The 22,547-nt window shown below is 40.5% G+C and overlaps 1 protein-coding gene across 1 annotated transcript in view; it reads right to left on the bottom strand.

Annotated features, from left to right (window-relative positions):
- fbxl17 (F-box and leucine-rich repeat protein 17) overlaps positions 1-22,547 on the bottom strand; it is a 253,101-nt gene that overhangs the window by 133,644 nt on the left and 96,910 nt on the right. Inside the window, exon 8 of the mRNA XM_077561895.1 lies at positions 22,107-22,237. Coding sequence (XP_077418021.1) covers positions 22,107-22,237 — 131 coding nt within the window. The remainder of the gene's footprint in view (positions 1-22,106; positions 22,238-22,547) is intronic.

The following is a 22,547-nucleotide window of genomic DNA, read 5'->3' as shown; positions in this document are numbered from 1 at the left end:
TCGAAACAGATTCTGTTCTCAAGGACCAAATGTGTTTTCCCACAGAGAAGGAACTTCTAGACCAAATAATATGTCCCAGCTTAAGGTCAAATTATACTGAGTTCAACACTACTTGCTTTACACGTCCACAAAACATTTCGACAAGGTTAATATAAATAATTAAAATGTTAACAATTATTAATGTCACACGCACACACAACACTCCGATTGTGAATAAAATACACATCCTCATTGGTAGGCAGACAGTAATTCACATGTGGTCAACACACCATTAAAATGTGGATTCTATGCAGGGAGGCACACACAAACATCGATTACGGAAGCAGCATCAGTGTTTACCATGCAGCCAGCTTAGCTGAGACGACAGTTACAGATGGAGGTTCTCTTAATGTTGTTTGTAATTTTGTCATTTTAAAGATGACGCGGCTAAATTTCTCCATTGCCCCACTCATGATCTTCTCAGTCTCTTTAGAAAGCTACTGTCATGTCGTTTTTTTTTTTCACTTTAATAAATGAGTTTCACTGTATTTTAGGGGGAAAAAAACATAATGACGTTCATCCTGTAGGCATCTTTCAGAAACATGGGTGGGGTGCTGATTTTTGTCATCCAAAGTGCTCTGTGGTAAAATGTTCCTATTTTTTTCCAGTGCATTCTAAGTTCAACATTCTGAGTTTGTTACCTCAAAGTATTACGATCAATAACGTAGCCAAACACTCAAGGCCCGATCAATTAAGTCCTCATCTGTGATTCACATCCTACTTGCTTCCCAAGCTCTTGTATGAAGGGCACACTTGTTGCAAAGTTTTATTATGGAAGGTCATAAATAGAGCCACATCAGGAGTTTTTCTGGCTCAAAATGAGGCAGAGGTGGTATCATTCTGATTATGATGGGTAACTACCGATATCAGCTATCGTATCGGTGCCAGTACGAGTCTTATTTTAAGGTATTGGTACTCACGGCGGTGACCGATACCATTGTCGGCCGCCCTCCTGCAGCCATTTTACTATCAGGGACTACAAATGAGAAATTATATGAATACAAAGTTGCCATTAATTTTTGCCATTTTTTTACAGTCATTAAAAAATCATCCACTAGTACATGTTAAATTATAAATATAGTTCAGCGTTGTTGTTGTTGTAAAACACTATTATGCCAGGGATGTGATTTGACCAAAGTGAAATTATCTGAAAATTTAGCCCCCCGGAGCTCATGGGTTTTCCGTGTTTTTAAGTACTTTCAATGCACTCACATGACAAAGAAATAGACAAAACAACAACATAAATTTTCAATGTATATTGAACTATCCCATATAAAATGGCAGTTTTAGTCAACTCAAAATCAGTCACATTCAAAAACATTGGACTGCCTTTGCTTTTAAAAACTATCACTGAGAATATCATCATATCTAACTAATGTGATTACTAAGTTAACACATAAATAATGTTGAAGTGTTCAAATTTCATGAACAAATAATTGTATCATGACCAAATGAAAAGTAACTCATATTAGAGCATACCACAAATGTCTTTCTTTGTTATCGCAGAAGATGTTATCTGTCGGAGTCATGTGCATACACAATGAACTACTTAAAAAAAAAAAAAAAAATCGGAATTTTTTTTTGGGGGGGGGGGGGATAAAAAAAAGCGGAATTCCGCGAATTAGCGGAAAAATCACATCCCTGTATTATGCTTATTGTATATACTGTGTTTTTATGACTTTACATTAAAGTTTAAAACAAAGACAAAGAAAGCTGTTTCTTCTTCGGTTGTTGCTTCAGGTCTTTCCAGTGCACTGCTATTAATATAGCGCCTCCATAATGGAGCAACACTGCAACTGCAGTTAAAATGCGTTACTGCCAAGCTCAAATCAGTGGCTCAGGCCGCCTCTGAATTTTGTACACAGGAAAAACATATGCATATTTTAATTCATAAAGCTATAAAAAAATATATATATTCTATATTGGTCCTGGTGTAATGTAAAACTCATGTTAACTATTCAGGGTAAATAAAATAAAAAAACTGTTCAGTGCTTGTTTTGCATGCATATTCTCCCCCCCCCCCCCTATGCAAGGACAGACACTGTGCGATAGTGTCAACTCTGTAATAACACAACGCAGCACAGCTTTTAGGGGCGAATTGATGTCAGCGACATTGTAGTACGCTTGCATAAAAACGTGGGAAGATGAGCAGCGGAAAAAGTTTGGCTGGCAGGTTGGAGAACAAATTGACAGCCATTAAGTTGCTCCAACTATGCTAACCTTTCTGTAATCGCATGCCGCATGTAGCTTTGAAGCTGCCAATTGCGTGTTCGCTCCGGGCTCGCAACACACCATTTTGCAAACAGCACTTCAGAATTAAGTCTTCAAGGCAGGCTGGAAAATATGCATTGACATCAATCAATTGCTGACATTTCTGGCAACAGAAAATGGACTGCATTTGGAATTTGTGAATATGAAAGCACAGTGGAAGCTCTAAAGCCAAGCAATCTATTCTGTGAACTTACTCCCACATGAAATGAGGTAATGTGAATTAAAATCAGCCTGAAACTGTTCTTTTTCACAATGCACAGAAAATATGTAACATTACAATCTGTCATAAAAGTGTAGCGAGGCATGTTTTTGGGTGCCCTTTCTAAAACTATTGTTACACACACACAAATATTTAATTAGTGATGATAAAGACAGCAAAATTCTGCTTATGAATTTGACTTTGTATGCATTACTATATGTCAATAAAGTGGCATTTTCATTAGGAACATTTACAAGCCCCTTAAAATGAAAATGCATCACATATTTCACAAGCTGGCAAAAACAAAGACTCTAGTTCTATAGCCAAAGGCTTATCAACTGTACTGCATCGGTATATTGTGGCTGAAAATGCTATTCAGCATTTTTATGTCTGAAGATAATTTTATGAGGTATTGTAAAATATATTTGCCAGGGGAGTCACTGTCGGGTTCAATTGTTAAAAATGAAAAAACTATCCCCACCCAGTATATTAACAAGAAGGTGAAGTGATTTCAAAAATGGATCAATGGCAGAATCAAGGTGGTTGGAAATTCCTCCATAGAATTTGAGACTACCAGCCTTCCAGCAAAAATTTAAAAAAGAGAGAAAATGGAAGCGATTAAAGTAAAGTAAAGTAGTTATTAAAAATTCAGCACCCCCCAAGAGTTTATCTTATCAATTTGGATGAAAGTGTGAAACTGAAATGAAGTTTTAGTATATCCAAGCACTATACAAATCCTCAAGTCATTTGTAGTATCCCTTATTCATTCTAATTTATTCTGCCCCTTTTCTCTGCTGAATACTTAACCCATCTATGGCGATAAAGATGAAGACTTCAGATCAAATGCTCAGCCCAGAAAGAAAGCACCTAACAAGCCCCACAGAGTCTCTCCGCTCATGCCGTGACATGACGGCCATAAACCATGACATCTTTAAATTAAGCAGGCAAGGTGCTGACAAACGAGTAAGGCCCGAAACTGATTTGCGTCTGCCTGAGGACAGGATGGGGAAGAAGAAGAAAAAAAAAAATAACCAAGCATGCATATCTAATCCAATACGGCACTCCTAACCCGCACGATATCAGCATTTATTCCTTGTGTGATAGGCTCGGATCGAAGAGGGGTTTTGCACGATTGCATTTTCCATCCTGTGAGTACAACACGGCTGAATAGTTAATGGCCCATCATATTTAAGTAACCACGCCAAGCAGCCGTCACATTAAGGCTAATTTAATCTGCTAATGAGACAGGTCTCCCGCTCTCTGTTTAACTCTCACTTGCTTAACGACGTAACACTCACAGGCGCCGGGCATGAAAGAAACAAAATATTTATTATTAAATTCTTCTGCACCTCTATGGGCATTTTTTTGAGAGAGAGAGAGAGAGAGAGCGAGACAGAGACAGAGAGAGAGAGAGAGAGAGAGAGACAGAGACAGAGACAGAGACAGAGAGAGAGAGAGAGAGAGATTACTGACATCCAACACCAAAATTATGTTAGGGCACATTCAAGTGATTCTTCTAAAAATTGCAAACTCACCCTTTAACGTCAAAAGCATTCTTTTGTCTCTCTGAATTTACAGGGAATTGCAGTGGATTTCTTGCAAACATCGTCAGAGAGAGAGAGAAGGAGAGAGAGAGAGAGAAAGAAAGGGAGAGAGAGAGAGGGTGACAGAGAGAGAGAGAGAGAGGGGGAGAAAGAGAGGGAGAGAGAGGGGGGAGGGAGAGGGCAAGAGAGAGAGGGTGACAGAGAGAGAGAGAGAGGGAGAGAAAGAGAGGGAGAGAGAGGGGGGAGAGGGGGGAGAGGGAGAGGGCAAGAGAGAGAGGGCGACAGAGAGAGAGAGAGGGAGAGAAAGAGAGGGAGAGAGGGGGGGAGAGGGTGAGAGAGGGCGACAGAGAGAGAGAGAGAGAAGGGGGGAGAGAGGGAGAGGGCAAGAGAGAGAGAGAGGGGGGAGAAAGGGAGAGGGCAAGAGAGAGAGGGTGACAGAGAGAGAGAGGGAGAGAAAGAGAGGAAGAGAAAGAGAGGGAGAGAGAGGGGGGAGAGGGTGACAGAGGGTGACAGAGAGAGAGAGCGAAAGAGACGGAGAGAGAGAGGGGGGAGAGAGGGAGAGGGCAAGAGAGAGGGCGACAGAGAGAGAGAGAGAGGGAGAGAGAGAGGGGGGAGAGGGAGAGGGTGAGAGGGCGACAGAGAGAGAGAGAGAGAAGGGGGAGAGAGGGCGAGGGCAAGAGAGAGAGAGGGGGGAGAGAGGGAGAGGGCGACAGAGAGAGAGAGGGAGAGAAAGAGAGGGAGAGAGAGGGCGACAGAGAGAGAGAGGGAGAGAAAGAGAGGGAGAGAAAGAGAGGGAGAGAGAGAGGGCGACAGAGAGAGAGAGAGAGAAAGAGAGGGAGAGAGAGAGGGGGAGAGAGGGAGAGGGCAAGAGAGAGAGGGCGACAGAGAGAGAGAGAGGGAGAGAAAGAGCGGGAGAGAGAAGGGGAGGGGGAGAGGGAGAGGGCAACAGAGAGAGAGAGAGAGAGATGGACAGGGGGAGAGGGAGAGGGAGAAAGAAAGAAAAAAAAGAAAGAAAGAGAGAAAGAAAGAAAGATCAAGACAGAGCCATAATGAGTTTTTTTTTTTTTTTTAAAGGCTTACCAGGTGAGGGCAGCCCATGCGCAACAGCTGCAACAACAAAACAAACAAAACAAAAAAAACAGGCCACCATTTTCTTAGAAGCAGCTCATACGTGATGGCTGCCTCACATCCTGGAAGGCCACTAATAAGTCTGATAAATCCACAAGTGGAAACTTCTACTTCAGCTTTTGCATCATCATGAATAGTTTTCACCTGAAAAAACCTGGAACGTATGCATATAAAAAATTGCGGGAGTTCATCAGATGTGTGATTTTCGCATTTGGCCTGCAAAACTCCATACCGCAAGGTCACTGGAGTCAAGTTATTCATATTTTCACCCTTTGCGTGTTGCAGCTCCCTCTTGCAAACCCTTTTACCCACACGGCACGCAACCTATGTGCCGCCTGTGCCTCGGTTGAATATCCATAAGCTTGTGTTGAATGTGCCACCAATGAATTTCCCCAGCACAGTCCAGGCCCTTACTGAAGACCAAAAAAGGAGATAACCTCGACACCAATGTGAATGCATAAACATTTTTCCCTCATAGCTGTGGCTTCACACATAAATGCACCAGCAAAGAGCCACACTTACTGTACATACCCAGGCGGGCTCACCAGCTCTGCTCTAGAGACCTTCTTTAATAGCGTTTGGCTTCGAGGGGATCTGACGGGACCTTGGAGCAAAGGAGGATTTAAACAGTCATTGGCTTAACGAAGGGAAAGATGACGCAGGCGAGGAAGAGAAGGATGGAGAGAGAGAGAGGGGGGAAAAAAAAAGTGAAAAAAATATGGATTCGGAAAGATCAGTGGGGTGAGAGAGGAAGGGAAAAATTAAGTCTGGGGGGTGAGACTGTATAAGTCTGAGCAAATAGTTATTACAAGTCTCTGAAGGGTGGCGGCATGAGCTGAATAGACTGAAAGTTGGAGAGCGCCGCTACCAGTGGCGACTGGTGCCCGCTTCACAGCGCCGCAATCTGACAAAGGCTTAATAGGTAATGGAAGTGGACATAAAATATAGGAGCTTTGGCACGCTTGAAGAGTCCAGGTGTTAGATAAGTCCGAGCCTACTTCAGGTCCTACACGGTAAACATGGAAGGTCTGACACATTTAGCACTCCATTTGTCAAATGTGAACTCATATTAATTCAAAGGGGAGGAAAACATACTTCTTTCAGAGATTTTAGAGCTGTGATCAAGTTCTTTGGCAGGATAACTGTCGCTTCGATGCTTTTCTTCACCCCAACCTCTTCCTCACCCAAAAATATGAGGAGGTCTGCCTGTCCAAAAAAAATGACAACTTCAATAGCATGGGGTGCTGGGAAGTTCGAAAGCGGAGGGAAGTTTGCCCATGTTTCCAGGGAGTGTCTGGAGAATGTCACCATTAGGTCCTAACAAAATAGTAATGCATCAGGATGAAGACGTGGTATCAAAATTATGGCGATGCAGTACTGGCTTGCAATAAGGAAAATAGAACCCTTGTTCTTGCAATGGTGATCTAAACATTAATCTATAATACTTGACATACGAGAGACTCGACTCAGCAGCTTTTTGAGATATGAGCTGTCGTTTCGGCTTTTTTTTTTTTTTTTTTTGCTTTGACTTGCAAGCAGAAATTTGAGATACGAGCCCTGAACTCACTTCACAACAAGCAGCAGTTTGGCAGAAGAAAAACAAATCTTCAATGATGAAGCTTTGAGCTGTTTAATGCCACTCCCAGCCCAAATTTTGTGTCAAACCTAATATAAAAACATAATACATGAAAGTCGACTTAGCTTAATGCTAACAAACAGTCAAACAACGGCGTAGCATTGTAACAATGCTTTAAGCAACATATATTTCAACATTAACACAAGTAGACAATCTAGAAATAATCACTTGCATACATTATTTGTCCTCTGAGAAAAAATACTAATATTACTGCAGCTTACTGATTCACCTAAAGTAGTTGTAAAACTCCTCTTCATTTGTGTCAGCCCGACTGTATTACACTGCCACCCTGTGGCCAAGTCGTGCACACCAAAAGCAGCATTACAATGCACAAACGGTTTCATTTCTTACATTCTATTTAACTATGTTTTTACTATATGGTTGTATACTAAATGTTAGAGGGGGCTGTTTTCCTTCTTGAAAACACATTCATGTCATGTTTATTTTCAGTCTTGTTTACTCCCTGTCATGTTTTCCTTGTGTTTTCCCCTTGTCTTGTCATTTCCTGTTTTATTGTGAAAAGTCTGACTCCTCTCATTTCTGGTCACTTGCCCTTCCTCGTGTGGTGTCTGTGTCAACCCTGATTGTGTCCACCTTTCCCCATTACCCTCATGTGTCATCCAATCAGTGCCCTCAGCCAGGTGTGTCTTGTCATGTCATTAGTGTTGGTGTATTTAGTCGGTTGTCTCCCCCCTGTCTGTGTCGGTTCATTTTTGCTGTTGCAACTGTCGTAAGTCTTTCGCCACGTCACGCTGACCTCTTCGCCTGATCAGGATCCATGTCATGTTGTTAGTCTCGCCTTAGTTGTTTTGTCATGTTTAGCTTCATGTTTTGTTAGTTCAGTTTATTTTGTATTTTGAAGTTAGGTTTTTTTGATTAGATATTAAAACATCTTTTTGGACTACACCTCTGCCTCCTTGCCCTGCCTTCCCGCATCTGGGTCCTAAAGCCCCCACCTTACTGACAATTCAACTTTTTCCCCCTTTTTTTGGTGGAGGAAGGTTGGAACAGATTAATGACATTTCCATTAATTTCAATGGGAAAAGATAATTTGGGATAAGAACTTTTTGAGTTACAAATGTGTTCATGGAACAAATTGAATATGTATCTCAAGCACCACTGTACTGATGGACCAGCCAACATACTTTTGTGTTAGGTAAGATTACTGTTTAGAGTTGCATGATGTTATATTTTCTTTTCTATTCTAACTTTGTATAATGCAATGTAACTTTAACTGAAAACAAAAGAACACACCTGTGCAAGTGCAACTACACACTGGTTTAGAAAACAAAGAGGAACCAAAAATAGATTTCTACTTAAATAATTTGACAGTAATAAAATGGTGGTCTGATCAATACAAAGAAGCAGGCAATAAGTTGTTTTTTTTTCATCTTTGCCATTGATTTTATTAGCATCCTTAAAGCTACGTTTGTTAATATGTCACTATTTTTGCAAACTTCCTCAGAGTTCACTAATTATTTACCATTGTCGCAAAGTTCCTCTTAAACCGGAGGGGTTACAAACTACCAGCTGACTCGCAGGTTTCATGAGGCCACACGCACACACACGCACACACTTGGAATAGCAATCAGCACAGTATTTGTCCCCAGGACCGACTAATACAAACCAGGTGAGCAACAACAGCAGTTAATAATAAGTCCAATTTACTTTCAAACTCCCATCACAGAGCGCCGTTTAAAACAGCAATTTGGAACAGTAAATCAGTCTTGGAGCAAAGACAATTTCTCTGTTTATCCCCTGAGATTTGTATACAAATATCCCAGTGAACAAATCTAAGCAGACGTCCTCCATCCGTTTAACGACAATCGCAATTTCCTTTCTTCTTCTTAGGCAGAAAATGACCTCCGTGTATTTCTTCAGCACTCGACACCACGGGTAATTTTCTCCATTTCGGCCTTGATTCGGAAAACATTTGCATGAAAATGTTCGCTTTTGAGGCTCAAATAACAGAGCGCGGCTCTAAAACGCAATTACTCCCCTAAATAGCGGCAGCTAATTACAGAGGTGTGACAAACAGGTAGCAGAACGGAGCGGGCGGCCTGAAACACAACGGCAGCGTCGGCCACTTGGGAGCGAGCGGCTCAATGGGAAGCAGTAAATTCATTTAGGCTGGCTTCATTAAACCCTGCTCCTTGGGCCCCGCGTCACGCTCTCCCTCCCTTTGGCTCTCGCGCTTTTCCCGCTCTCATTTGTGGCGCGGCGGATGTGCCGTGGGTAAGAAAGCGGAGATCATGCCGATGAGAGCGACGCACGGCGAGCAGAAGAACGCTGGCGGGGAGGTACGGGGGTTAATAGATGAAGCGGTGAGAGGATGCGAAGGAAGAAGGGAAGTGAGCGGAGGTAGGAAGACAAAGGGGAGGGATGGTATCAATAAAAGCGGCGCTATAATAAAGAACGAGAACAAGGCAAATTCATACCACATGCTGGCAGGACAAAACAAGGGCACATGGACATGTGCGCAATTGATGATAAAGAAAGAGGACATGAAAGGATAAGCATATAAAAGAATACTTTTCAACATGGCTTTTTCCCCAAAGGCCCCCCCCAGAGAAGTGAAGAAGAAGAAAAATTACAGCTTTGGTCCTCAAACCAGGGCCAAATGCCAGGGCTCCAACATGGTGGAACAAGGGCAGCTGAGCCCTGCGGTCTCGTTACCATTTAGATTACACAGGCGGCGCTCTGACCTCACAGTATGGACAACCATAATAAGCCACAGAAGCCGGTGCCTGCCACCTGTAAGCCAAACAACCTGTACATAATACCAAAAATACCGTAGTTGCAGCCATCAGCACAAAAGGATACAGTCGAACCTCGCTTCACAAACTTCATTCCTTCAGACTTACTTGGCAAGCATTTCAGTAATTGTTCCCCTCTAGGAAATAGAACTGATTCAAGTCCAACCCCAGAATTGAATTTTAACTTAATTTTTTGGGTTTCGTTAAAAAGAAATATACAGGTAGAAATAAATGAAACGCTTTATTGTTTTTTTTTGCTCTTAATAACTCTTCAATTTTCATGTGATAAGGTAAAGGAGGGTCTGAAAATAACTGGCACTGAATGAGTATTAGGAACAGTACAGTTGATAGCCTAACCAAACAACAAAATCTCAGAGACACAAAGGCCCTTCTTGTTTTTAGCGATTTTCGTGTGGCTCAACAGCAATTGAGAGCCGTGATCAAGACTAATTTAGACCAAAAAACAAATGTTACTGTAAATAAGTGGAGCAATGAGCAAATATTTTTTCACAGAGAGAACACAAATGAGCAATCCAAGTGGATGCCGTGACTGTTTGCTAACTGAGACGTAGTTGGTGAACCGAGCAAAAATTATGTTTATAAACCGATCTCTTCTTGAACAGGGGTGTTCGTGAACCGAGGTTTGACCGTACACGAACCCCTCATTTATCAGTGGAAAGACGTCCAGACCTACCCACAAAAATAAAATAAAAATCTGTGATATATATATATTTTTTTAATTTATTTTTTTGTATCATATCATCTGTCTTTTGAAAATCACTTAAGTTCCTTTTTTTTTTTTTTTTACGTTTTTGGGACTCAGTATCATCATCCCATGTACGTTAAAAAAAATTGTTTTTCCACAAGTCAGTGACGATATAAAGCGTTATGCCTCCAACATGCTTTAAACACACTTAAATAATACGTACTTAATAAAACAAACATTTTAAAGCATTCCTTAACTCTTTGACTGCCAAAAACGTTAAATAACGTTTAGTAAAATCCTATGGAGGAGTGCCAAAGACGTTAAAAGATGTTTGTTCCAAAACAGAGGTGAAACTAGCCATTTTCTATTGTTGATTACTGAAAAACGGAATAAGGTAGAAACAAACTTTTTTTTCTGATGAAAGATGAGAGTCCAATCTTTCATTTGGTAGTATGTGTGTTTCCATAGTCCAAACACATAATTTTCTGTGGACCTTGAAAGATCAGTCAAAAATGCTTAAATCGGCTGGCACCCACGGCATCCCTTTTCTGAAAACGTCTGGCAGTCAAAGAGTTAATGGCTATCTCACTCACAGGATTCTCCAAATATGAGCTTTGAGGTGCTTGCTTCAAGCTGTTTCAGTCGCAGTTGACGTTTTGCGTGAAAATTAAAGAAGCTTCAACATTGTGTTTTCAAACAACAAAATGGTCAACCAAAACCATTAAATTTAAGTTTTAAAAAGTCAACTAACTTTATGCTAACATACAGGCCTAATGTAAAAGACAGTAGTGAAGCTAACAAAAATGATCATAGAGGTCACAGTAATTATTCACCTTCAAACAACCGCTTCATCACACAGAGGGCAGCAACGTATACAAATAAAAAAATAGGATACATACAATACTCTATGAGAAACATTAGAATAGCAAAACATGATACAGTATTTACTGCATTATACTGAAGGAATCCTCTTTCGCAGCACAACAAAATATTACACTGGACTTGCCTGCATACAGTAAAGACCCATAAATGCCTAGTGCTTAGAAATCCATAATATAATGGTGGAACGCCATACTTTAGTTCACAAGCACGGTCCTTCATTTGAGCCATTTTGAACTCAATTGAATCTAGCACATGCTGAGTGTGTGATAGCTTGTTGCAGAATGAACACGGAATAGAGAAAGCGCATGTCACAAATGGCTGAGAAACTAATTTTGAGGCTTGATTTTTTTGTCTTTTCATTGGGGGCTGGTGACCACGCGGAGTCCATCGCTATGTTGTTCCTGGAGCACTTCATGAGAGCGCGATGACATTACCTACCGACACACTGATTTCTAAGCGATGCCAATCAGTTTTAACGCACAGAACCATCTGCAGGGTGATGCAGTCTCGACTTTCGCAGGGCTGAGGAAACAAGCCAAGATTCCTTGGCGGCAGCCATACTGAGCCTTGTGGCCATGTGTACTTAAAACGCACACACAGGCAAGTGTCTAGAAATATACATCGAGAGATGCCTTCTGTGGCCTGGCCAAAACCCAGAGTATCTACACATATGCTCAAATAGATGTACTGGGAGACATGCACCGCTGATTTTGGATGGTAAATTGAAACTAGCCTAGTATAAAAATTTGTAAAATAAAAAAAAAATGCACACCGCACTGAAATAAACAAAAAAATCAAGGGGGGCGCAATCTCTAAAAAACAGACCCCTCCCCAGATGGAATACCAGTCTGAAAATTAGGCAGCGGAACATTTTGGAATTGATCTTTACAAATCCCGTGGTTGAGGGGGAGAATCTGTTAAACAGTAAAGTAACCTTGAGAGAGGAAGTAAATGAAAAACATAATAGCTCCAAACGGGCAAAGCTGGATAAAAGCAAGAAAATCTAATCAGAGAAAATCACTCTCAGCAGCAATCTTCTTTTTGAAAATACATTTTGCATCTTCATGTCTTTAAATCATGTTCTTTATTGGCTTCTTCTCTTTTCTCTTGTGCTGGTAATCGGCCAAAGCAATAACAATTTAGAAAACATGACCGAACACAAGGGAAACGTCGTAAAATTACATTTAGAGGAAAAATGTATTCGGGGCAAAATTGAGACAATAATTTTTAGCGTCATGGGTCAACAATTTGGTTAACGTGGCTTTCAGTGTCAGGCTTCTGACTCATTTTGTTAGATGATAGCATTTGGTCAGTGTCTAATGCAGCAACACAGCTGTGATGTGCATTCACTTCTTTTTTTTTCATTTGGAAGATAATGTAATACCAAAGTAGTGATGTTGGACATTCACATTAAAGATTTAACAATGGAAGGGTATAGGGATAGGTCATGGATGCGGATAGCTTTAAATGATAGCAAAACCAACATTCACAATGCTTTCCCTCATTGGGGTCAGGGGTGAGCTGAAGCCTATCCCAGCTTAATTTGGGCAGGCGGCAGGTTACACCCTGAACTAGTTGTCAATCAACTGTCAACAAATGATCTATTTAGAGCAGTGGTTCTTTAAGCTTGTTGGAGGTACGGAACCGCACCAGTTTTCCATGCGCATTCACCCAACCCTTCTTTATTGAAAAATAAAATATGATTATTATTTTTTTTAGATTTTTTTTTTTTTTTTTTGCTCGACATAGTATGAAAGGATTACAGCAATAGAGAAATTGCACGACGTACCATCACAACAGCCACAAGTCGAATACTGAACTGATTTTGATAATGCAGTCTATTTATTTTGGGTTTTAACGATGTAAGCACTTTACTTTACTTTTAGTCCTCTCTGTGTGAAGTGCGAAAAAATGAGTGCTGTTAAAAGTTAAAGCATTAATCCTGTATTAACGCAGATCAATTGCACTATTAATTTTGAGCGCAGATTATCTTTCAGCTGACACCGGATGGTTACGTTAAAGGTAGCACAGGTTGTGTTTAAGCAATAAACATAAGTAAAGTAAGGCATTTAATAAATGTTTGCGTCAGCATTCATCATGTTTGTTCTGGTCAAAATATTGGGGGTCGTTTTTTTTTTTTTTTCATTTTAAATTATGCAAGTAATTAACTGATTAGAAAAAGAGGAAGATAAGAGTGTTCAGTGGTTAAAAAATTGTGGGAAATGTCATAAAAGGTGATCTTCAAATTTGGCAGCCAAAAAATGTTGATGAAAAAAACCTTTTTAATTCAGTAATTAACTCTTTGACTGCCAGACGTTTTCAGAAACGGGTTGTCCCCAGTGCCAGCCGATTTTAAGCATTTTGACTGATCTTTCAAGGTCCACAGAAAATGTTGTGTTTGGACTATGGAAACACGCATACTACCAAATGAAAGATTGGACTCTCATCTTTCATCAGAAAAAAAAAAAGTTTGTTTCTACCTTATTCCGTTCTTCAGTAATCAACAACAGAAAATGGTTAGTTTCACCTCTGTTTTGAAACAAACGTCTTTTAACGTCTTTGGCACTCCTCCATAGGATTTTACTAAACGTTATTTAACGTTTTTGGCAGTCAAAGAGTTAATTGTGATGAATCAAAATTCTAAGATGTGATTAATCGAAATAAAAAATGTAATCGTTTTGACAGCTCTAGAAAAAATACAATTTACTCACTTAGACCAGCCAACTACTTCATTTGAGCCAACCCCTTCTTTTTTTTTGTTTTTTTTAAACTTGTTTTCTAAATGCCAAGCGAAATGTCAGCCGAACCCTTGCAAAGAAGGGACCGACAGACATTTGTCTTTGTCTCGTTACTCCGCCATCTGTCTCTCCAGATTTGAGAAAAGGTGCTGAGGGGCGTTCCCATGTCCTTGTCACTTCTCTTCTGGGCTTCTGTGAAACCTTCATGCTTGCATCAGTGCTTTCTGCTGCTCAGTGTTTCGTGCGTATCGCACAGCGAAGTCATGGCATGGACCCCCTCATCATTTGTATTACGCATAGGTAATGGTTTAATTATTTAAGCCTGCAGTGATGTTTCAAATTGGGGGCGGGAGGAGGGTGGTTCTGAGAAGTAATCGTGTTGCTGGGTTGTTAGACATGACGGCAAGACAACTCTTGTTCAGTGAACCTAATATAGCTGATCAGCACTTGCATTGTTTTCCCGTCTTAGTTTCTGGATTTGTTTTACTCTCGCACTTCATCTCTCCTCCAGATGCCTTTCTCTGTTCTTTACACTCTCTCGCTGTCAGCCACACAAACACTGAAGTGATTATTTTTGGCAGGTTGTGTGTGAAGGTGCGCTACGACAAACACGGTGTCGCGGTGCTTAATTTTGAGTAATGGCGGCATCAAACTCCGATGCCTTGATAAGTATTCAGGATGGAGACGATAAAGTGGGGCAGTTGAAAGCGCTCGGAAGGCATCACTTTTTCTTTTTTTTTTACTTGCAGTATCCTGTATCTCTTAACAAAACAAATTAACAACCAAACTACATTTTTATGATAATACATAAAAGGAAACTTAACTACTTTGGCCATTTTCAGCAATAAAAAGTTAATATTTTGTCTATAATTAATTTGATTACTTCATTATTTTTCATGTACAATTAACTCATTTGCTCCCAAAACGTATAAAAATGATCTATTTTAAATATTGGCATGGGCCCAAAAATGTATTTACAGTAATTTCTGGACTACAAGCTGCTTCTTTTGTCACTTGCATTCGACCCTGCGGCTCATACAAAGGTACGGTTTATCCATCAGATTACAAGTGGGCGCACTATAAAGAAAGCGCAAGAGCGCCAGGCAGAGCAAAACAAACCAAGTGAGCCCAAATACAGTAGGAGAGACAGAACGAGAGCGTGGGTGCGGCTTATATGTGTAACAAACTCGAGTATTCCCCAAATTTAGCTAGCGTGGCTTATAGTCAGGTGCGCCTTGTAGTCCAGAAATTACTGTATACGTTTTTTGTGTGTTTTTTATTCTAGAGCATACAGAAGGCTTTGATGCAGCCTCTGACCTGAAAAGGTTGCTTAAAGCAATGGTAGTGATTACAAAAAAAATGGCCAGCAGGTGGCAGCAGAGTATAAGAGATCAACAAGGGCTATATTGCCAAAAAAAAAAGCTCTTTTCGCTAGTATTTTAAACAGATTTTTGAATAATGATGAAACTTAGCTATATTCTAATGCTAATTGCTGCAAAACGGAAACAGATATAATTATACTTTTTTTTTCCTGATGAAAGAAGAGACCAATCTTTCTTTTGGTAGGTTCCATGTTTTTAAAACAATAGAACACAATATTCTGTGGGAATTGCGAAACCAGTTCAAATCTAGTGAAACAGCCGGGAGCAAAGGGGGTTGCTTCAGTGAAAATGGCTGGGAGTGAATGAATAAGGACAAAATCATAAAAATGTAGCTTACTAAAATAACAAACAGATGTCCGTCACAGGTCACATATATGAGCGACAACCATCCACACTCACATTCAAACTGTCTCTGAGTGGTAAGTGAACACGTGCTGGCAGCAGGCAAGCAAGGCAAGTGAACCACTTCACTGTTTGACTCCACTATTGACAGTTTACTTTATTTTTGAATGACTTACGCTCACACAGATATACACACTCAAGTAATTAAGATTATCAGCATTTTAACAACAATTACACAGAAAAATTCCTTCAAAATGTCAATCACTTCTTGCACAGAGCATAAAAATGATAAAGGACTGTTTGTACAAATCTAATTTTAATATCTCAGAGTAATTCAGGCCTCTAGACAAATAAAATAGTTGTAAACGCACACAAAAGAAACTGTGTGTGAACAGCGAAAACAATAAATCCATTATGTGCACAACACAAAGGCTCGTGAAGATGGGATAAAAAGACCTATCATCAAAAAAAAATGAAAGATAACTCAGCCATTTATTCAGCTATTGAACTTTAATCGTGGCTCCCTCCCAATTTTCAAACTGTGAAATTTGAAAAAACGTTGCCCCATTTTGGCCCGCTATCAAAGCTTGAGACGATACCGAGAAATGACGGGCCCACATGCAGACTATTGTATCCTCTCACACCGAGAAATGACAGTGACCAAAAATTGACGTCCCACTGTTGCAATCTGCCCATTGGCCTGCGACGGTCGCAAAGTCTTGATTTGTTCATCTTTTCTCGCTTTCTTACATGGATGCTATTTGCGACCATTACTCAAACGGAGTGTGCAGTGTTTCTTTTGGCACGAAATGAAAGACAAGTGGAGAAGGGAAAGAAAAAAAAATCAAGAGGCGGCAAAAGAGAAATGACCAAGTACTTTACCACCCACAGGGCTGTATCTCTCCAATGGCCTCTTATCAGGGGACAAATTGATCCTGGAAATAAGGGGTCATTTCCTGCGCCTGTTTACCTGCCCCTGGCCAACTGCCACCCCAAAGAAGCATTCACACTGCTTCTGACCCTGCTGTGCCCTCGCAGGACTATTGTGAAGAGGGCTGGAGTTATTTTGCTCTTTACTGTGGCGCCAAGCAAGAAATGTTGGTATGCATCACAACAACTGTGTGTGCGTGGGTGGGTCACAGTGGCCATGACATAAAGGACCTCTAAAACCTTGGGAAAGATAACCCACGTCATTTTGGTTTGTACTTCTTTGGTGGAGTACAATGAATGGCATGCAGTGTTTCCCCCAGTGCTTTATATGGCTGGCGGGTTGCCAGGCTTATCTTGCCCACCCACTTGGCTAAACATTTACCTCCGTTCGATGTATACAAATCGCCACGTCGCTGGCCTTTTCCTGTCCACGGCCGTCAAATATGATTTGGCGCGTGTCATTCGTTGAGACACCATTTTGGTGGGGATGCTGATAAAGGATTTTTTTTTCACTTTTATTTAACATTAACTGAAATTACAGCGAGTACCGTTATTAATTGACGACAACTATGTTCCCCTCCATTGGGCAGCGCAACATCTTGGGCAGCTCTGGTTTAAAATATAAAAAAAACACCCACTAACTATGGCCAGCAGATGGCAGCATTGTATCTCTTTTCAATGGGAGAATGACATGACAACATGACGGATCTTAGGAAATACATTTACATTTACAATAAGATCATTACTGGACTGTTAGCTCAGTAAGATAGACGTTAGTCTTTCGACTAGACGATCCGGGTTCGAGTCTCAGTTTTGGATTTTTGCGCTATTTAACATGGCTGATAGAGGTCGCTAAACTACAATATGTAACACTTGGTCGTATTTTGGTGCATGGTAAAACGATCAATATGGTCGTTATTGTTGGAGGACTTGTTGGATCAAACCGTTCACAAAGCAGCACTAAACAAAAAATATTAGTGTTAACTCTTTGACTGCCAGACGTTTTCAGAAAAGGGATGCCGTGGGTGCCAGCCGATTTTAAGCATTTTGACTGATCTTTCAAGGTCCATAGAAAATTATGTGTTTGGACTATGGAAACACACATACTACCAAAAAAAGATTGGACTCTCATCTTTCATCAGAAAAAAAAAGTTTGTTTCTACCTTATTCCGTTTTTCAGTAATCAACAATAGAAAATGGTTTGTTTCACCTGTTTTGAAAAAAACGTATTTTAACGTCTTTGGCACTCCTCCATAGGATTTTACGAAATGTTATTTAACGTTTTTGGCAGTCAAAGAGTTAAAGTCACTGTTGTGCAGAAAATGGAATTTTTCACAAAAACCTTTTCTTCTCGTTATTTTTTCCATTATAGCTTGGTGTCACTCAAATTACCTATTTTCAAAAGGTGAGTACTAAATAACGGAGCTGAGAAAATGGAATCCAATGTTTCATATGTTACCACCATGTTTACGTAGTCATAGCACGCAATATTCTGTTTGCCTTCAAAAATTGCTCAAAATGGGCTGGCACTAGAGGGGTTGACTTTTTGGATAATGTTTGGCAGTAAAAAAAACTTCAATTGAGACAATTTCACAAATTTCCCAGTAAATAATGCATTCATTTGATTGGCTGGTGACCGGTCCATGGTGTGCCACGCCTGCCGCCCAGTGGGACAGACTGGGATAAACTCGCCTGCAACTCAAAGGAGGACAACTGTAAAGAAAAAAATGGATGGACAGATGGACGGACAAACTCCGTTCAAATTTGCAAGTCATTTTCATTAATTTGGTTGCATTTCTCATTTTCAATAAATATGAAATCGTTAAAACAAGTATAGAATTGTATGCACATTCTACTGGGGCGACATGGCTCAGTGGTAGAGTGGCCGGCTCCCATCCGTGAGGTTGTGGGTTCGGCGACCGTGTTGAAGTGTCCTTGAGCAAGACATTGAAGCTCGATTTACCCCCAGCGGACCTGGCAGCGCCTTGCATGGCAGCAGCCGACCACTTGTGTGTGAATGTGTGTGTAAGGGTGAATCTGAGGCTTCAATTGTAAAGCGCTTTGGGCTATACAGACGCTCCCCTACTTACGAACATTCGAGTTACGAACAACGGTACATCCGAACATTTCTGCGCGTACAGTATGTCGAAAAATGTTTGGAAAGAAATGCTGTAAGTCAGACTTTGTATTGCGCGTAGTGCTTCTTTCCGCCACTAATACCGACGATTGGCGCTGTGAGAGCTCATTGGAGGCTGAGCAACGTGGCGAGGAGGAGGAGGAAGAAACGCCGGTCCCCATGAAGCAGGAAATAACTTTTGAAGCCGATTCCAGCGACGACGAAGAATCTCATGATATAAAACCCTCCTCTTCCTCCTCCTCCATCATCTCCTTAAGCATCGAGTACATCTTCAAAAAGTAAGTTAAACTTCTTATATTATAATATATATTATATTATAACATTTTATTAAAAGTTTTTTTCAGTACAAACCAATGCAGGTTACTTGTACAAGCCTTAAACATACTTATATAAACCTTCAATATACTTATATAGGCTTTAAACATAAATTATAATACAAAATATAGCACTGAAGCAACTTACGAACAAATTCACCTTACGAACGATCGTCCGGAACGTAACTCGTTCGTAAGGTGGGGAGCGTCTGTATCACATTTTCCTACCTTTTTGCCAGATTAAGCTAAAAAGATAACTATGAGAAACCAAAAACAAAACGTCTCTGAAGCAAAATAGTTTCACTTTTTTTTTTTTTTTTTTGCTTTTGTGGCCAAACACTGTCATGTGTTTAATATTCATTTCTGGGTGAAAGAGGTAACGGTGCTTGTATATTCAAGTGCCAGTGCAGCTTAGTTCCAGGGGTGTATCTCAAAGGTGTTTCATAGAAGCTGTTGTTGGGGGTGTCATCACACAGTGGCCTGCAAGCTTTAGCCATGCATGATGAAACCATGCAGACCTGACTGCATTGGCAAGTGAAAGATGAAGAAAAAAAAAACACACACACACACACACACACACACCCTTACTTCCAATACTATTACCTGACTGACTTTGAACATTGTAACATTTTTTTTTAGGATGATGCAAGCATGTACCGCAAAATATATAGCACAATCTTGCTGTGGCGGTTTATACTTATTGAACCTTTAAATCTAACATGTTCACACACACACACACCTTTAAATATGAGCGCCCCCACCCCTTTCACGCTTCGAGCCGTGTGACTGTAAAGAGTAACAATAAAGTATCCTACGACTGGAAGGCTTTTATTTGCTTTTCAGTCCTCGTGCAGCACACAATACACACACACACACACATTCACGTATGTGCAACAATAAACACACCGAAAGGGGCCAGGAGGCACAAAGAGTAAACTGCCCCGACAACTTGAGGATTTTCCCTTTGGGGGGGGGTGAAGGGTGGAAGATTCATCAGGAATGGCTGACCACCTCAATCGCCCTCAAAGCTAACACACGCAATCCCCGCATGATGCCGCACAAACACACGCGCGCACAAAACCAATTATAATATTCCCACAGGTGATCCGGTCCGGGGAGCTCCTGTCAGACACGCACGTCTTGAGCCCACTGGCCAGTTCAGTAAATATCATTACGGCATCAATGTTATGTGTGTGCGTGTGTGAGCGTGTACGCACGCGCAGCAAGCCTTTCGAGCATTTCGCCAAACTTCATGTTTTGTTGATTGAAAGGAGGGTAGGTAGGGTATTACCGTCACATTCCCATCACATGTCTGCTGCAAAGTTAATGCAAGAATGAATTTCACGTGCGCGCACACACTCACGCACACACTGTTGCGCCATGTGCGCCGCGTTAAAATTCAATATTGTGTTCGCACTCCTGAGCCAGGAGTGGGAGCGCAGTCGGCGGCGGAGCAACAACCGTAGCTGCAAATCGATAGATTAAATTGAAACATATGAATAAAACACAGGGTGATAAATAAAAGAGGAGATGGTTAGCTCTTGTTGCTACAATGCCGTGCAGCCATCGTCTCCCGAAGCAGATGGCGGCGGGGGCAGCGGAGACAGATGACCACAGGGACAAAGAAACACAGCAAATGGGTTTCGAGATGGAATCTTCCTCCTCTTTGTGTATTAGTGCGATAATCTTCCATTGAGTGTTTTTGTTGAAAACGTTAATCAGCCTAATGGAACATCCATGTTGCCACGAACAATTCATCAATTCATATAAAACAATCAATTGGAAGCTAAAATGTGACTTCAAATGGCCAACGGTCGACAAACATATTAGCAATTTTAAACACAGCAGAGATGCTGATTAGAATGTTTTATTAATGGATTAAATATGTCAGCTCAAAGAAAAAGCCATAAAAAAAATACTAATTGTCAAACTGTCAACACATTATTTGTCAGTCAAGATGCTAATGAGTCATTAGAGGAAAATAAAAAAAAAACATGACTTGAAAATCCTCTGTATCTATTTACCTTCCCTTGTTGGATTTATTATATCTGTGCCATTTATGTGCTTGCATTAAAATTTGCTTTCTTGCTTTAACTGCAAGATTGCTAGGCATTATTTTTGATTTGGTTTTCATTTGATTTAGGTTACGGTTATCGTCCCGATTTTTTCTTTTTCACTTTCGATACGACACTGAGCAGCCTAGAGTACTGTCCAATACTGATAATGGTTCCAATACAATATCAACAGGAATGATGCATTCCTTTATTTATTTTTTGGAGTCTGAATTATTAGAAGAGACTTGGTCATGTGAAACTAGTTAAACAACGAACAATAGTCAGCAACAGTGAGTATGAAAAAATGTGACTCATTTATTCTAAACATTTGGGTTACATAAATTCAACCTCAAACATGAGAATGGAATGCACTTGAATAAAATAAATACAGAATAAATTAAACATATTTTTTTAATTAATTATTAAATATTACAAATTAAATATTGGAGATTTTGGATATAGACTGATATAATCAGGTACTGTATTTTTTTTTTTTTTTCTGATATGGGACCGATATTGATCAGGACACCGGGTACGGGGTTGACCCTAGCCAGTCGACGCGATTGGAAATAGGGGCTGATCACGTGATTTTTAAGCTGATTGGTATCGGCTAAAAAAGAACAGATTTTTAAATTGACTTCACTTCAAAAGTCAAAAATACCATATTTTAGTTATTTACCTGATTTGAAACACTGCGGATTTGCAATTTGAAGAATTGAGAAAATGTGTATGTGGTCTTCTTTTTCTTCTTCACTTTGCAGCGATATTGTATTGGGGCTTGGAATCGGCAGATACTCAAAATAAAATGACTTGGAATCGGACTCGGGTGCAAATATTTGATCGAGACATCCCTATGGTATGGTATATCTTTGGGCCTCTATTCATCCAAATCTACTGATGTCACATAATTTTCCTCAGACGGAAACTTTTTACTGCTCACTGTGAGAGGGCCTGATTACCTGTGGTAATCAAATGCCTGCATTGACATGATCCAAAATAGACAGCGTGTGTGCAACACCGAGTCGCTGAAAAGAACGGGCTGACATACCTGTCATTGATGCTCCAGTTGAGGCAGAGGTTGAGGGAGCTGAGGTTGCGACACATCCTCACCACCTCCATCACCGTTTCATTGTTCAGCTCCGAGATGTGCCGCAAGTCCAGGACGGTCAGGTTGCGGAGCTGAAAACATAGGGAAGGTATAGTTAACTATAAACTTGGTTGGGTGGTGAAAATATCAAACATGTTAATTATCGGCGCCGATAATGGGCATTTTGACGAATATCGGTATCGGCCTTTTTTCAAAATATGACGGCTCATAAAAGGTAAAGCTAAAACCATTTTCATCCCAGGGAAGTATTTATTTACATTTTCAGTTAACTTTATAAGAGATGCTGTTGACCCTGGGAACCTTCTAAACATTTAAACGAATAAATGTGTTTCTAGTTTCCATTTAACTTTTTAGGTTAAGAAGTACTAATAACCTTGGGAG

This window comes from Vanacampus margaritifer, chromosome 3, assembly GCF_051991255.1.
Source record: "Vanacampus margaritifer isolate UIUO_Vmar chromosome 3, RoL_Vmar_1.0, whole genome shotgun sequence".
NCBI lineage: Eukaryota > Metazoa > Chordata > Actinopteri > Syngnathiformes > Syngnathidae > Vanacampus > Vanacampus margaritifer.
This window is presented reverse-complemented; position numbering and strand designations above follow the sequence as displayed.